The sequence below is a fragment of the Octodon degus genome, unplaced genomic scaffold (assembly GCF_000260255.1).
Source record: "Octodon degus isolate 3935 unplaced genomic scaffold, OctDeg1.0 scaffold00174, whole genome shotgun sequence".
In the NCBI taxonomy this organism is placed as follows: Eukaryota; Metazoa; Chordata; class Mammalia; order Rodentia; family Octodontidae; genus Octodon; species Octodon degus.
Window position 1 is genome coordinate 4326784 of NW_004524750.1, and position 17832 is coordinate 4344615.

At 42.6% G+C, this 17832-nt stretch overlaps 1 protein-coding gene across 2 annotated transcripts in view; it reads left to right on the plus strand.

The window, feature by feature from the left end:
- Nrxn1 (neurexin 1) overlaps positions 1–17832 on the plus strand; it is a 1036478-nt gene that overhangs the window by 289282 nt on the left and 729364 nt on the right. For both annotated transcript variants that reach the window (XM_023703554.1, XM_023703553.1), the window contains 2 exons: positions 12040–12341; positions 15421–15582. In XM_023703554.1, coding sequence (XP_023559322.1) covers positions 12168–12341; positions 15421–15582 — 336 coding nt within the window. In that variant the 5' untranslated portion in view covers positions 12040–12167. Of the gene's footprint in view, positions 1–12039; positions 12342–15420; positions 15583–17832 lie in introns of those variants that run through there.

Here is a 17832-nt window from a genome sequence, read left to right on the forward strand (position 1 = left end):
CTTCTCCTTTTTCTTCTTCTCCTCCATTTTTAGTATTTCTATTTCTCATACTTTGTGACACTTAACCAAAATGTTCCCCAAATTAGATTGTTGGACACAGAGATATTATGGGCAATAAAAGATTCTGGAAAAGCTGAGTTTTTAGCAAGTATTAGGCAGTCCTTTAAAATGTAATGGTTTCTTTAACAATGAAGATTATGGTATCAACATTAATTAATTGCCCTCTATATTTATATGCGCAGCAGCCAGATCTCGTAGAATTGTTCACTGGCGTCCCCTAAAAGGAGAATTTAAGCCGCCACCACAATTAGCACAACCTTCCGAGTGGCTGCTTACCTCCGTTAGCAGTTACACGATGGCAACGAGACTGACTCTGCCTTCTGTCAACCCAGCCGTCTGCCCGAGACTCTGGAGACCTTAGGTGACCTCCCCGTCTCCGGCTTTCATCTGCTCTGCTTCATGCTGCAGTGCCCCAGTTTCGATATGCTCAATTCTCATCTTTTTTTTTTGTTGTTGTTTTGTTTTACTTATCATTCTCAGAGTAAACAAAATGTTTCTTTGCTGCCAGGAGTTGCATTTTGTGATCTTTCTTCTTCGGATTCTCTTTAGCCAGCTCTTTCTGCAAGTATCCTTTTGGCGTTCAGACCTCAGGTTAAAGGGTGCCTTCTATGAGAGCCTTGCTGGCTACCTAAGCCAGTCCCTCTGCCCTGACCACGGGCGCTGGCTCCTGGCACTCTCGTTTCTGCCTCTTGTACGAGTTTGATTATTTGATTTTTGATGAAAAAAAAATAATGGTGACCCCGAGGGCCCTGCGCACCAGTACATGTCTAGTACTTACAGCAGTGCTTCAAAAAGGTGGGCGTCTAGCGAAGAATTGTAAAATGAACAGTGAGTGAATGAATATTAATCTCTCCATGTCTAATTCGGTGTGAGGAGCCTTGTATGAGTTGCCTGAGAATTCAATACTTTTTGTTTGGCTTGAGAGCAGAGGCATGCTGGCTGGCAAGAGAGCTCAGTAGACGAAGCGCCTGCTAAGGCAAGCACAGGGACTGGGTGTGTTCCCCACACCACAGGCCACACTGGTCCCACGCCCGGGCATACTGAGCCGGCCACCCAGTCTGCGTGCGGTGGCGCACGCCTGTAATCCCAGTGCTGGGGAAGCTGAAAACAGGAGGATCACTACGAGTCCAGGCTGTGTGGTGAGACCCTGTACCAAATACACAAAGGCACGCCATGTGCTTCCCATATTCCTTTTCATAGTGCAAAGGTCGGTCTGGGCTGAGGAGAGTGCTGCTGCTGGAAGGATCAGAGCCAGAATTGATGCCGACTTTAGTGTATGCCAATATACTGCTCCACATTATTTTAAGAAACAAGATAGCACCCGCTTTGGAAACTGAAGCAACAAATACAGGTCAGGAAACTAAAATCCCCAAGCTCTCCTATGCTTAAGGTGTTAAGGACACTAAAGTAACCTTAGGTTTTTTGTTTTTTTTTTAAGGACTTTTTATTTTTGTTTTAAGCCTAGTAGACTTGGACTTACCAGTGTATAATCCTCTACTGCTTGGCATTATTCACTTTAAAGTACTCCAAGCTTACTTAACTATAATAAAAGGAAACGTGCCAGCCCAGGTCCATTGCTTTTCATTGAGTCCGCTGCTCACATCCAGATTGTTTGGGGGTTTCCAGTTACCACAGAGACGGATGGACATATTCCCAAGAAGGATCATCAGTTCAGCGGCACGAACTCCGTTAAGATGACTCACTGATAACCACAGCTTTTCAGGCTGCCCCAGAGCTGTGCACCTCTTGGTGTATCTGGCAGGGCAGTGCGAAGACTCCAGCTCTGCAGAGAATCTTTGTTTATTTATTTATTTATTTATTTATTTATTTATTTATTTATTTATTTTGTGTGTGTGGCCAGCTCAGCCCACCAGGGGGCGGGGCTGGCTGGCCTGTGGTGCTGGGGGATTGAACCGCGGTCCCTGTGCTTTGCTTAGCTTAGCTTGTTCTAAGTAGGTGCTTTAGACCACTGAGCCATCTCACCAGCCCTCTGCAGAGAATCTTATGGTTGTGTTGCTGAAAGGTGAAACAGACTGAGAATCAGAAATCAGAGATTACCTGTAGTAATTTGAAAGCTGGACCCTCTAATCAGATATATATAAAATAAATATTGGACACATCAATCAGAACTTTACCCTCCCCATACCCGCAACATACACATCTTTTTTCTAATCAAAAGATGCAAAGTAATTGACCTAGATATTTGTCCCTTAAAAGTGTGATGATTTCAATTTTTTTTTTCTTTTTTTGGCAGAACCAGGGAATGAATCCAGGCCCTTGAGCTTGCCAGGGACGCACTTATTCCACTGAGCCATCTCCCCAGCCCTTCAAAATATTTTAATACATAATGTGTCAGATGTAAAGATACTGTGTGTGTGTGTGTGTGTGTGTGTGTGTGTGTGTGTGTGTGTGTGTTTGGTACCAGGAATTGAACACAGGACCTTATGCATGCCAGATAGGCACTTGTGCCACTGAGCTACATCCCCAGGCCTTCAGAGGTGTTGGTAACTTTAGCAGTGGACGAATCTCCTTAACAATGGGACACTTACGCTTGGCCCTGGCATCACCTGGAGGGTCTCGTCAGGGTACCAGCTCCGCCTCAGTAGGTCGGTGATGGGCCCTAAATATCTAAACATCTCAAATACTCCGAAGGATGCTGATAGCAGTGTATCCTAGACCATAGTTTGAGTATCAAGTGGCAACGATCGTATTTTTAAAAGCTATTTCACTTTAACCCATGTTTTCCAATTCCCTCGTAAGTTCTATCCCACTGTGCATTTATTTTTCAATACATAATTATTTATATCTATTTAAAAAATAATTTTTTAAAATTTGGAGTGGTTTACCCCGCAATCAAAATATTCTGATAGTGCAAATGATACATTTTTAGAGTTGAGGGCAATAACACTCTGATTCTAGAGAGAAAGACTCATAAATTGGCTACTCTTTGCAACTTGATTAAATAGATAAATTGCGCAGTGGGCAATACCCTGACAAAGTAGGTAATAAGGTCACTTCTCCTTGGTACTATGTAGTCCATACCATATCACATGAGGATTTTCTGTAAATGTGGAGTATCTGTAAACCTGCTGTGAATATAATTACGGTCCCATAATTAACCTCCCTGTTAAGTAGTCATTAACTAGCACCAAAGTAATTCATGGCTTCCCAAGGAGAATCTTTGTCAAGCTCATCTTCACCAAGCTTTGTGTTCGTTCTGATTGTGCTAATGGTCTTTGCCAAGTGGAAAGATGCTAGCGTAGCTTACGCCGCTGGGACCTGGGCACTGGGGAGGCCCGGGCCTTGTGAAACGGCTCCCTTGGTGCCACCAAGCTCCGTCCCTTGCTTCCCTTTGCGCCACGTGACCATGCACAGCTGGCTGCCTGCCCCTCCCCTCCCGGTGGGCCTACCCTGGCTGGCTGCCAGCACCCTGGTGACTTAAATAAGCGTAAATCAGTTGCAGAATAGGTTTGGGACATTATTGTAAATATCTAGAGTTTTGGAGTATATCTTGCTATGTTTTGGAAAAATATACTCAACTTTAAATTACATTTAGTTTTTGGTCATGAATTAGGGGCTCATGATCTACAGTATTTCAGAATTAAGAGCAAAAACTGGAGTCAAGAGATAAGTATTATGTTTCAGTTTTATCTCAGTTATGTGACCTTAATTTTGTCTGTGGAATGCTCACCTGTGAAATAAATGAGAACACTGGACTAAATAATATCTCATATTTAATGATCTCAAGTAACTCATCAAGAGTTTATGTTTTCGTGTAATTTCATGAGTGTTTGGCCATTCTTTCTGGATTTGCCCTCAAAATTTTACCTACAATGAAGTAAAACCCTGAATGAAAAAAAAATTAATGTATTTTTGGTATAGGATCTATAGGGTCTCACTAGGTAGATCAGACTTGTAGTGATCCTCCTGTTTACAGCCTCCGAAGTGCTGGGATTACAGGCATGTGCCACCGTGCCCAGTCTCAATCACCATCTCAGCGTGCCCCAGGGTGGGGCCAGCAGGTCATGCCGGGGATAGAACACCCACCACTCTGCTCTGCCTAAACAGGCGCTTTAGTCCGCTGAGGTATCTGGCTGACCCTTTGAATGAAATTTTTAATGAAGAGTGATTTTTGTTTAGCTATAAAACAATTTTTTAGCCTCAAAATTAATGTATGTTGAATCATATTGAAAACCTTAACAAAACTAGTAAGTAGCTTGTGTTTAAAGTGATGCTATTTTTCCTTACTGCATCTAGTTTGTTGTTTTTGGGAGGCTGAGGCAGCAGGATTGCTGTGAGCTGGAGGCCAGCCTCACCACACAGTGAGGTCACAGCCATCTGTACTACACAGGGGGCCTGTCTAAGAGGAAAAGAAAAGACCAAAGAGAACAGGTCTTTCACTCAAGTGTTCTACACATTTAGTTTTTTCATTTGTTGACTTTAGAATCTGGCTTGTGTTGAATGTAATCTTATACTCACGTATTATAGTGACCCCTTAGGGACCTTTATGGTTCGGGATGTTATACGTAAAGCAGTGGAATCGAGAGTAACAATGGGGGCCGGCTCCATGCCTCTGAAGCAGTGTGGCGCGCCCCTGCTGTGGCGCCCTGGCCTTCAGAACGCAGGGTGGGTTCTTAGGTCGTGTGTAAGTGGTGCAGTTCAATGTACATGGAGCTTTGGGCCTGTGTCATCAAATTGATGCGATTGTACACCATGTACAGGAAATCAGAGGAGCCTTGTTCCAAGAATCAATTTCTGTATGAACCTGGGGGCTCATTCTCCTTCTTTCTCTATAATTGCTTCCTCTAACACAGAAATCTCTAATCCTTGTGCTGAACGTGATCAATTTGTTCAATATGCCACCCAAGGATTGAATACTTCTTGCAATGTCCAATTAAGTGGATCATTTATCTCGAAGTCCTTTCAGAGGTGAGAAATGTGCTTTCATATTGAATAGAATGGCTGCTCTATGGATAACTCCTTAAGAAAATGCTCCTGGTATTAGGGTCCGTTCTCCCATACTTCGCTGTGTGTGTTCTTTGTAACCCTGATGTGATACAAAATGGAATTCCTCTCCTAAGGTACATGGTTCTCTCTTGAGTCTTTCTTTAACACATTTAAAAATGTTCTCTGATGCCATGTGGAAGCATTCCCTCGCTTCACTTACGAGTATGCTAGCGAGGTGAGCTGACCCCACTGAAGCACAGGCCCGTGCTGCCCCTCCGCTTGCGCGAAGGTGGCCATGCATAAGTGGCTTGCGGAGGGTCTCTGCAACTCTGCCTTCTGAAGAGCTCGCTGTGTTTTTATCTCACCATGGCTGGGAGCTCATCTCTCCCATGTATTGCATTGGTTTTTTTGGGCATTTGCAGCCTGGAAGGAGAACTCAGATCTTTTCCCATCAAACACAAATTTGATACTTACATTACCTGGCCAGTATCAAAAAATTTAGAGAATACTGATGTTTATATTGAGCTTTTCCTCTGAAAATTGTATTCCCAGGAACAGCATGTTTTCATTTAAATTAAGTGAGGATAAAAATCCGAACAGGAGCGAAGGCCAGGGACAGTCTGTCTATTTCTTCTTTCATGTCTAGGACCACACAAAACAAAGAATGTGCACTAGTAGATAAATATTCCAAGTTGTTAAGCAACTTCTACATTTTTCTCCAATTCTGAATATACTATTTCTATAATTTGTAAGAAAGTATATGCACTTGAGTGTGTAATGCAGTATGAAATAAAGCAGACACATAATGGTAAATATGATTTATTTTGTTTGAGAATCTTGCAATATACTTTAAAGAACAAACTAATGTCCGTATGATAGAAAATAGTATCAATTCTGTGGAGACTGGACAGGGATCTAAGAATATGGGAGACAAGAAGGACGGGAAGGGGGGATGAAAAGGATCAAGGTACACTACGCATGTACACCGATATCTCGTGATAAATATGCCCACTAGGTATCACAAGCATGTAATTCTTGTTTGGTTTTTCTGAGACAGTCTCACTATGTAATTCAGGCTGGCATCGAACTCTTGGGGATCTTCCTGCCTCTCAAGTGCTAGGAGTCCAGGCGCGCACCACCACACCTGGCTGCCTTACAGCACAACCAGCTCCTTGCGTCCTTCTCACTAGACCGGCGGCACGTGTCCTCCAAGGGTCGTCCTTACCCTGTTTCACAGCAGTAGACGTTAGTTTTATTTTTAACCAAATGGAAGTTGCGTTATGTTGCCTTTTAGGTCTTACATTTTGGACTCAATATTGTTCAGTTTATACAAATTTCTGCATGGAGTTTAGATCACATATTCTCATTACTATTTAAATTTTTGTATGACTCTACACTAATGTATTAATGTATCCTGCCATTAACTAATATTTCAGCGGTGCGCAGTTTGAAGTTTTAATGAGTGGCACTGTAAACTTTTGGGCATTTTATTTTGATGATCTTTATGTGCGATTTTTGTTACACATAGGCTTGTGACTAGGACTGCTTAGCCATAGGGTACAGCATGGATGTGCTTTAAAAAATGACATCAAACAGCTCCCCCAAGTAGCTCCCACTGACAAGGCATGAGCTCCAGGTGCTCCCGATCCTTTCAATTCTTTTTTTTTTTTTTTTTGTCTTTCTCATTCCATCAGTAGTTTTAGCTTGAGTTTCGCTGAAGACAGATGAAGTCAAACATTGTTCCATAGAAATACCCTTTTATGGTGAAATGTCTAGTCCAGTATTTTGGCAGACAAAAATTATTAGTTTGTCTAGTTTTTTGTTATTAATTTGCATAACTAATGTGGGTATTGTTAGCATAAGTTTATGGTTGATATATGCATTTCTGTAGCTCTAATTTGTTCTTCACTTTTGGTTTAATGCATGTTAAAGTGCACAAGGTACTTGAGAATTGAATTTTACACTGACATGGGCCCGTGCAGAAGTGTTCAACAGGAGGGCATAACTGTGTCACTGCCTCCTTGGCGTTCTCGCGCGACGCAACCCAAAGCTTGGTGTCAAGGACTGCGAGCTCGCAAGGCATTAGAAGCCACATGATCATCTTAAGTTGCAGAAAACAGGCTGACTTTTGCATTTTTACTGATTATATATGCTTTTTTTCATAAAAGAATGTAGGAAGCATTTTTCTTATGGACATTCATGCTTAGTTGCGTATTCCACGATGGGCATTTTTCCAAACTTGTGTGATTGTATTTTATGCAAATGTAAATTATATACATTTGGAATTAAACAGTATAAAAGCAGTGATATGTTTTCACCTTAAGGTAATAGAAATATTATATTAAAAGGCTTCAGCACTCGTAAATCTGAGAGCTTGTGAGCCCTCAAAGATGAAATAGTGCATCCAGTTAGCGGTGATATAGGTCTTCCAACCTCAACACTTTGTGATGTATTGACTCAAACTAGAATATATTTGCTATTTCCCTGCCTTCCTAAACTGAGTGTACTAAACATAATTATTCTATTCTTAACAAGACACAAAATCCACCATTATTTTGTTCCCTTTTCTGACTTTTGGGACATCATATAGAACTTCTCTGGCCTACAGGTACTGTGGAATGCTAGAAACTGGCTTAGTAGCCAGGAGGCTGCATTCTAGTCCTGCTTTTGTTTTTGCTCTGTTTTATTCACTTGACAGTGACATAAAAGTTAGGGGCTTCACCTTCAGTGAAAATGAACAGCTTGGGCTAGAGGAAGGTCTGTAAGACTTGTTCAGACATCACCGAAGAGTTCTTAATGGGTCTATTAAATGCTAACAATGTCATGTATAGAAGAGTGCTGCGTGGTCCATTTCAGAGACCAGCGTCTACTTAATCACCTGTACTGACAGCATGACAACAATGAGCATTCAGAGATGAGTGGAAAAATGAGGGCTTACTGTTTTCATTAATTATGCTGTTTTCCAAGGACTGAGACCCTGAGTTCTCTATGATAAGTGGGATTCCATGAAATTGAGGCAGCAGAGAGCTGGCTGTGGGTGGTCAGGTTGCACCTCAGCACCCTCGTCGGGAGTGGGCGGCAGTGCTGTCGGCAGTTGCGCCAAATGTTCACATTTTTGATGTTTGAAAAACTACTTGTATTCATGGCTGTAAAACCGTATAGGAGCATAATTTTTACGCTTTCCTTTCTCTGAGTACTGATGGAATCAAGCATCTCTTCAGTTACTCATATGTAGTCCACTAAGTTACTACGTAATTTTGTGTGCTCTTCCACTCTTCCTTCTTTATACTGACCTATTGGCATGCTTGCCACATCCTGAATTGTCTTCCTTCATTGATTAATGTGAAGTGCAAATGTTCTCTCTGGATTCTTGATGTAATGTTCTTCTTTATGGTATCGTTGATAAACAGGCTTTCTTTCTATTACTATTGATACATTTATCATGGTTGCTTTATGCCTATTATATGTTTTTCTATGCTTTGTATTATAATTTCTTGCTTGAAAATATTTTATAGACTTACTTTGCTAAATTAGGCTCTTCATCTAGGTAGAATATTTTATTAATAAAATTATGCGGGCCCTTTTCCCTTTGTCCGTATAGGCGCAGAGCCACAGCCTCACCTGGCTTTGCTCTTCCAGCTCTAATGCCTGCGCACATGTCTCGTACATAGTTAAGCAGATTTGGAGTTAGATCACCTTTATTTTCCTCTTATTAATCTCTCTTGCTTCACTCTATCATATACCTAAGTTTTCTATGAAACATTCATCTAGGTATTCAGGTTTTCTTATCTTCTTTCTCTGTCACCCTCGTTATTGGCAGCTGTTTGTTTATCCCTTGGAAATTGGAGAGTAAGCATTTCACATTCAGTTTTTAAATTCAGGGACTCTTATTGAATCTACAAATATATATGTTAGAAACATTGATTGTACCTTGTGTATAAATCTGCAATCTTTCTTAACGATCTTATCAAACCAAATAAATTTTTTTTTTTACTAATTTTATTGAGAAATAGCAATGAGATAGTTTCAAAACTGATTAGTGGGGCTGGTGAGATGGCTTAGTGGTCTAAAGCACCTACTTAGAACAAGCTTAGCAAAGCACAGGGACCGCGGTTCAATCCCCCAGCACCACATTCCAGCCAGCCCTGCCCCCTGGTGGGCTGAGCTTGCCACACACACACACACACATAAATAAATAAAGCATTAAAATTAAAAAAACAAAAAAAAAAAACCCCAAAACTGATTAGTAGGACTGCTTCAATAATTAATACATTGCATATTGTTGTCTTTGTAGTGGTTATTCATAGTATAATATGTAGACATGATATCCTGTCTACAAACACTATTAGAACAAATCTTTCTTCTCACTGAATTAATAGAAAGTAACTGTCATAAGTATTTTGTATATACAGATACAACATGGTCCTTCATTTATATCCCCCTTTTTGTTTAGTTTTGTCAGAGATGGGCATTCCATTGCCATTGAAATATTGTAGGTGTGTGAATTCAGCAAAGTAATCCAATATAGTCCAGCAGTCCATAATAGTAGTGGGCTATCCATAGGACTGTAAATGTCAGAAGTTGTTGACTTGAGCCTTTTACAGCTCAGCATATTAATATAGCTTTACTTTTCATATCTCTTTTTTATACTTTTCTCCTGGATGGCTAAGACCAAGATAAAACAAGACCTATATAATAAGAAATGTAATTTTTGTATCTACCAAGGTCAGTCAAATCCCCTCAGGATTTTCCCTGAAATCCTGTACCACAGTTTGTAGATCCTTTGTCAATGTCAGCCATGTGGATGAGTCACGGCCATTGCTTGACCAATTTGTTCTCTGTGAAAGCCTGAGAGAATGTTTTCCCACCAGGGGGCGGGGCGGGCTGGCATGTGGTGCTGGGGGATCGAACCGCGGTCCCTGTGCTTTGCCAAGCTTGTTTCAAGTAGGTGCTTTAGACCACTGAGCCATCTCTCCAGCCCTGTAGACCCTTTTCTAAAATACAGAAAAAAAAAAAAAACTTATTTAAACATACTTGCTAACATGCTGTTATTTTCTTCATTTATAACATTTTTATGTAATTTCTTCCCTTTCTGTAGTAGCTGCAATTTCAAGTATGGTATGAAATAGAAATGTGATAGTGAGAATCCTTTCTTATTTCTGATTTTAAAGGTAATTGTCCAGTTTTTACAATTCAGTATTGCCACAGAAAGTGAAGAGAAAGAAACCTCCCTTCCACCAATTCAGCTTGACGTCTGCAGTGGCATTACTTCATTTTATGCCCAGACTGTGCTGAAAAGATTGGTGTTATTAACCATTTTTCAGAAACTGATATTTTAAAAGAGGCTTAGTTGTCCCTGATGAGGGCAAGTAGCCAAGTTGTAGTCTAAACTCCAATTCCGGCCCTCATTTGCTCCTTGTGTAACAGTGAAATGCAAACATCCTGGTGCCCTGCCCTGCCCTGCTCTGCCAGGGTACTTTCTGGTGGACTGAACAGGGACACAGACCCCGGGTCGCGACACTGTGACGCAGAGGGCAGGGCAGGTGTCCCCGCTGTTCCCTGACAACTGAATGGTAATTAGCACGTGGGAGGTGCCCTGTTCCGGAGGGATATGGTATTCTGCACGCGGGGATGCCGGGCTCCCAGGGCTAGGACCCGGCTTTCTTTCTGGTGGCTCTTCTTCACAGCGTGCTGGACTTGGTCTGTCTACTGCTTTTGGTCTGGTCTTTGCTAACTGTTTCCGAGGACTCAGCCACTATTCTAAGGGGCACAACCCTGCGGAGAGTCCCTAGGCACACTCCGTCTCGCTGCCACAGCATCCTGTCCGTAGCCTCTCGCACAGTCCTCATTTCCAGAGAGTCAGGCCATCAGCACTGAGGACGTGAAATCTCGACGTGCGCTTTGATTCCAGGTCATGAGCTAAATGATGACAGTTCCCAAGTAAAAACCCATTGCCGTGAGGAAAGGGTGACCTGCCTGTTTGCAGAGGCGGCCCGGCAGTCATCACAGCCGTGCTGTGTTGCCAGTGCTGCCGTTTCACTTTCTACGGGGTCGCTTACAATTCCGTGGCCACGGTGCACCCCGTTCTGAGTCCCAGCCTCCCTGTCTCATTGTTTTGGCACGACACCAGCACTGCCTCGGACGTCCAGCGGGTTTCTGGCTCACGCTTTTCCTTTAGTTACGCTCACTTCATCAGTTCGAGAAGATTGCTCTTTCCAAATAACCCCGTTTCTGTTGGATCTGCCCAGCATCTGGAGGGTCCACATTGTCGCTCCTAAATATAGTGGAGACAGAGACAGCTAGAAAATACTGAGCCTTCATTTACATTCTATCCCCATGATGATGTGCTGGAATTCTTCTCCGTCTCATGAAAGCCAGCCCTGCCACCTGCTTGGCGAGATCAGGGATGAATTAATGATCTAGCTGCCTCCATTAGACTTCCTATCACTGCTTGCTTCACCCGCCAAGGGGAAAACACACACACTGTCTGCAGAAGATCGCCTTCTTCCTACCCCGATTCATTTTCTAATTTTTAAATCTTTCTCCTCCCCTTACCAGATAACTTGTTGTGGTCTCTCGGGGATAAAAATATTTGGCTTTTCATTGAGAAAATCTTTGAATGTAAATGTGTCACTGAAAATTAAAATAATTCCTCAGCTGGATGGAGAGAAGGTTGCAACATGCTGGACTCCATCCTTGCCAGTGGAGTGGACCCATCCAGTGTGCGTTCGTGGCACCTGATCCAGCCCTGGAGGTGCCCCAGGGCTCTTGCTCTGAGCAGAGCTCTTGTAGTGATACTTAAAAATTAATTGAATTTTCAAGAATGTCAGCTTTAGCTTCTATAGTTGATGGCCCAATAGCTGTGAGGCTTATTAAAAGCGCTGTCTCCTACAGCGTTCTCCGGGGGCTGTGGTCCTGAATGCTAATTGGGTGGGGTTCGTTCGGGGGCTGGCTAGTAATCGTTTTGTTAAACCTGCTGATCTGCATGTTAGATTTCTGCACTCATGCGTGCATATTTTTGTTTTTCTCTAGGAAAAGAAGAATATATTGCCACTTTCAAGGGGTCTGAATACTTCTGCTACGACTTGTCACAAAACCCCATTCAAAGCAGCAGCGATGAAATAACTCTGTCCTTTAAAACCCTTCAGAGGAATGGACTGATGCTGCACACCGGAAAGTCGGCGGATTACGTCAATCTCGCCCTGAAAAATGGAGCTGTCTCTCTGGTCATTAATCTGGGATCAGGGGCCTTTGAAGCACTAGTGGAGCCCGTGAACGGAAAGTTTAATGATAATGCCTGGCATGATGTGAAAGTCACCAGGAATCTGCGTCAGGTAACAGCGCCGTGGATAAGAGCGTCCCTGGCTTTGTTTCTTGCGGCAGCTGTGTGTGTAGGTCTCGAAAGCCCGACAGTGAGACCCAGGGTTCCTCAGAGTCACGTGCGAATTAAGCTTTTCCTTCTGAGAGAAATCTTCCTGCCATACTTGAGCAGGGGCATATCTAGAAAGTTCTGGGGGCCCAAGGGCGATTTTGATACCGAGGCACATCAATATCCCAGAGGGCGCAAGGGCATCCCTGCGACCTGCCCTTCCTGCGGTGTGTGTGGTTTTGTTGTGTTTTTGGTTTTTTGGTTTGATTTTAAATCTTAGTTTCCATAGTGGCCATTTGGAAGCATGCACATTGGGGTCATTAAATCACAGTTCCTTTTTTGTAGTCAAAAGTAGTGTGTCCCTGGTTTGGGGTTGGGTCAGTCCCTACTTCCTCCTCACTGTCACCCCAAAAGGGAAACGAGGGAAGTCCCTGAGGGGCCAGATGAATCCGGGAGTTTATGTATCTTTGAAAGACTCTGTGGAGGAGGATATTTTTATCTTTAGTGCAGGCACTTTAATGCCAGATGACTCTGGCGAGGCCAGTTCATCCTCTAGGTGCCCGTTTCTATTGGCTTGTGTATTTCAAAATGAGCAAAAGGCTATCTAATAGGAAGATGTAAATTTATTACCAAATTCTGGGTCTGCATATACTGTATGTTTTTAACAGAGACATATTATTACAGTATATATATACCAAAGAAAGTAGACAGATTGTCCTTATCTGTTGATCGTTATGTTTGGTTGTGATTTGAAATTTTATGCCATTACAATGTATCTTTTTGTTAAGTGTTGACAGTGATGAATATTTTTGCGGTACATGCTGATCTCAAACTAATGTCCCTAACATATCTGTTGTTTCTCTGAACAGTTGCAGAGTGACCGGACTGTCTCTGGTTTTCCTTTACTAAAACAGCCCTCTCTTTCTGAGCTGTTAACTGTCTAACCTTTTCTTTCCTGCTTCTGAAAGGCTTAAGCCATCTGAGCTAGAAAAGCAAAAGGGAGCTTGGGAGTGGAGATTGAGTCTAGTTAGGCAGACACTGGAATGGAAAGCCCGAGAGAGCCCCCAAGGGCCTTTGAGAGGCCGTGTTACCAGGGAAGGGCCGTGCATGCTTCTTCGTCCGGCCTGCGAGCCGGCTGCCCACCCCAGTGTAGCTGTGTAGACACCGGTTGCCTGTAAGTCTGTCTCTTTGGTTTTCATTTTTCATTTTTTTCTCTCAGATACTCACCAAGAGACCCGAGGCTCACTGAGAGAAGCACAGAAGGAAGGGTGGGTCTCCAGGAGCCTACTTTCTAGATTTGCCTTTGCTCAGGTTATAAGCCAGACTGTGAATTGGTAGCGCCAGGAAACAGTGGTTATACAGCCAGGGGCGTGTGTGTGGCAGGACAGATGGAGAACAAATCCACTCTGCGCATTCTGTGTGTCAGGATCTTTGCTTTGTCTCATTGCAGTAAACTGGGACCCTAAAGTCCATCAGTATGACCGAAGGAAGTTTTGGAATTGGGGAGGAGCCTTGTGTGCTGTGTGGTGGAGGCCTAGGGCGCTGCCAACTAATCCCTCCTGACTTGCGGGCTGCAGTGGGGCCGGGCGGGGAGGGAGCCGCACAGCCCTGGGCAGCCGAGGTCAGCAGACAGCTGCAGGTCTGCGCATCCCTGTCAGGCTACAGCACCTCCAGCCATTCTCAGGAAGCCCAGGGGAGCCTTGCCCGTGTCTGTTTCCGTTCAGTAGCCAGATGTGAGCAAGAATGGCAGGAAGACAGCGCTCCCTCTGTGGCAGGCCTATCTGTTAGTCTGCTTTTTTCTTGTAAAATTTTTTTGCCCTTTTTCTATGTTACTAACATGCTTAATAACTAACATGTCATTCATGGAATGTTTCATTCTACTAACCGTTACCTGAATCAAAAAATGTACTAACATGGTAGAGACCATCATATTTTTTAAGTAACGATCGTTATTCTGTTCACAGTTTTTAATTTCCTTTCTCCCCCCTTCTCCACAAAGCACTCAGGCATTGGACACGCTATGGTAAACAAACTACATTGTTCGGTAGATATCATTCTAATTGTTTCTTATTTTGGGTTTGCCGTGTGTTTTCTTTCTTTCTTTTAACTGTAGACATCATTAACAAAAGAGGAACTGCGGTTGGTACTCTTCTGCTTACTTTGACCTCCTCCTTTTCATCTGTCGTTGACTTCCTTATTTTTTACCTGTTCCTGTCAACTTCCGTTTTCCAACTCACCTGTAGGGGCATCGTTAACGTTTCGAACGTTTTGCATCCAGCTGTGGTTAACACGGGAAAAGACAAATGGTGGCTGGCCGGAGTGGCCGCAGGCCCAGCCAGTCTCTAACCATTCATGGTGCATGGCATGGACTTGATCTGGGCATGCTGAGATGCCACACCCACTCATCTTTCCGTCATCACAAAGCAGTTGTTTATTTTGTTCCTTTGTTTCTCCCTGGTTTCTTTCCTTTGGTTTCTGGACTGTACTGTCCTGTGCATGTGCACACCACGTGGGCTGCTTCTCTGGTTGTTTTGCCTTCCCTTCCTTTGGCATGGACTTAGGCACTTGCATGCTGAACAGTTGCTGCTCAATAGTGCAATAGTGATGTTGCTGGAAATAGCTTGCGCCTTTTATGTTAACAAGGTGCACGTTGTGATTAGTTAATAACAGACAACTAAACTTTACTAATACGTACACCAGCAAAACTAACCTAGGAAGCATTTTACTAACACCATTTTTGTGTCTGCTAAATAACTTTTAAGTTGCAGTAGGGTTGATGCTGACACTAGCTCAATAATCAGCTCTCTAAGTAGCTTAGATCTCTTAGGGCTAGTTGGATAGAATCCAAGAATAAACCTCAAACAGACATGAAAATGGGTTCCGTCTTAGGTCTAAAACTGAAAACCAAACAAAGAGAAAAAAGCAAAAAAGCAAAACAAAACAAAAAATAATAAAACAAAACAAAACACAAAACAGGCATATCCCAGGACTGCAGTATCTAGGTCTGAGTATAGCGTGTCCTTTCCCTGTGCTTTGTTATCTAGGTGACAATATCAGTGGATGGGATCCTCACCACGACGGGCTATACGCAAGAAGATTACACCATGCTGGGGTCTGATGACTTTTTCTATGTTGGAGGCAGTCCCAGCACTGCGGACCTCCCGGGGTCTCCTGTCAGTAACAACTTCATGGGCTGTCTCAAAGAGGTAAATGTCGCTGTCACCAAAATCTTCCCCAGCTCACCATCTCATTTCAGGTGCAGACAGAAGGCACCAGTGCTAAAGACCAGACATTCCTGGAGTCAATTGGCATGGGCTTAAATCCCTTGTTTCACTATTATTTATTTATGGTTCAAGGGCAAGGTCTAATTCATAGAGTATCAGGAAAGAATTAAGTTCCTTTTCTTCATTAGCTGGGTACCTGGATGGACACCTGTGTGCTGGCTAAAAGCAAAAGTCAAGGGGTGTGGGGTCTACAGTTAGAATAAATGTGTCAACTGCTTGCTGCTAGCTAAGTGCCTCAAGCGTCAGGTGTACAGTGTTTGCTTTTTTTAAAGGTCAGGGGAAAAAAGGAAGAAAAAAATTAGCCTGCAAGAGAAAGACTATATAAAACTAAAATGAACCTATAGAATGGCATAATTTTGTCGCTGTATTTAAAACACATTCTGAAGGGTGGAAAGTGTGTCCCTGGTGATCTGGTAAGTTTTCTTGACATGACCCAGGGAGAAGAGGCTCATGGGAGGAACTGCAGCCTTCGTTGTCAGCTGTTGTTTTCTGGTACAACTTTGTATAGGGTTGGAGTTTGCTGGGATATAGGGAGAGAAGCATCAGGCAACCTTGTAAGTGTTTCTCCTCAAAGCAGCCTTTCCTTCCCTTTGGGCATGACCTTGTTTCTGTTGCACGCCTGCAATGGGATCATGTAGTGATCCAAACTGTCAAGTTGGAAAATTTTGAACCTAATAATTATTTAGCTGTAGGTGCTCTTGCTAAGTGATAACATAACTTGTTTCATTCTAAAGAAATGTTTTAATCATGTAATCTTGATTCATTTAAGTATTTGTGAGAAACAGTCACTGGTGGATGTGCCATTGCCTACTGTGGGGCATATATACAACTGTAAAGGGGGATTTCAAAATGCTACACTTAAAGCAAATACAAGGAAAGGCAGGATCTGCCCATAATTCAGAGTGCAGGCGACCAATTGTCCCTCAGAGAATACATTCTAACAGTTGTGTAATGTGACGTAGGCCTTAAAAACAGACTAATAAAAGTCATTATCATTTTGATTAAAATGCTGTAGGACTTTCAGAGTTTTTACTTTGGGATTAGTGCTATCTTAAAGAGTCTTCCAGCGATCCTCACAACATAGGTAGTAATTTATTTTATTTTATTTTATTTTGTGGAACCAGAGATTGAACTCAGGCCCTTGCACTTGCCAGGAAAGCACTTATTCTACTGAGCCATCTCCCCGGTCCCAATAGGCAGTAATTTTATTATCTCTAGTTTTTAAAGAAACAGATTCGGAACAGGTAAATTCCTTTCAGAAGTTCCTACAGCTACTAAGTGATAAAAGCTAGCATTCAGTCCCCAAAGTATGACTTCAGCTTGTTACAGATCTTAATTACCATAATGTGAGATGTACCAACAGAAAGGTTTGATAGGGTCATGGCCACTATAGAAGATTGTACAAACCATGGAGTTCACTAGAAATGGAATAAGTTTTAGAAATGAATTATAGACTGTGAGGAAGGAGGTAATAAGTTTATGTCAGTTATATCCATTTGAGTTTAAAAAGAAAAAAGGTGAAGTGAATGGGAGTTCCAATAAAAAAGAAGATAAATAAGAGATCCCAGTGGGCTGGACTATAGCTCAGCCGCACAATGCCTGCCTAGCAAGTGCAAGGTCCTGAGTTCAATTCTCGGTACAACCCTCCCCCCCATGCACAAAAGAGCCTCAGACTGTGAATCATGTGAAATAATAATTTGGAAAGTTAGGGGCTGGAGAATGTATTACGGAAGTGACCTGGGAAAGATTCCTAAAACCCTTTCCTGCAGAAGAAAAATTAGAACCACATCCAAACCATCCTCACACGGTGAACCGGGCTGACCTTCCATCAGCCCCATGCCCTGTTTTATATCTATAAAAAGTTATACCTGCTGTGGATTAGGGAAAAGAATGGGAGTCCAAGTATCTCCAACACAAGTGGAGATTTAGCTAATTAACTTTTTATGGCATCCTGTAAAAAAAAAAAAAAAAAAAAAAAAGAGGATTTCTTGATCCCTGAGCTCAACAGAAGCACAGCTGTTGGCCAGAGCTCCATGGAAGAGGCAGATTTTTGTGAGTGCCAGGATGAAGTTAATTGCCTTAATCCGAAGTGACAGCTTCCAATTAAGCTGTGCTTCAGTTTAACATCTTCGATTTTTAAATGTTTATGAGTTAATATAAACTGGTATTTAT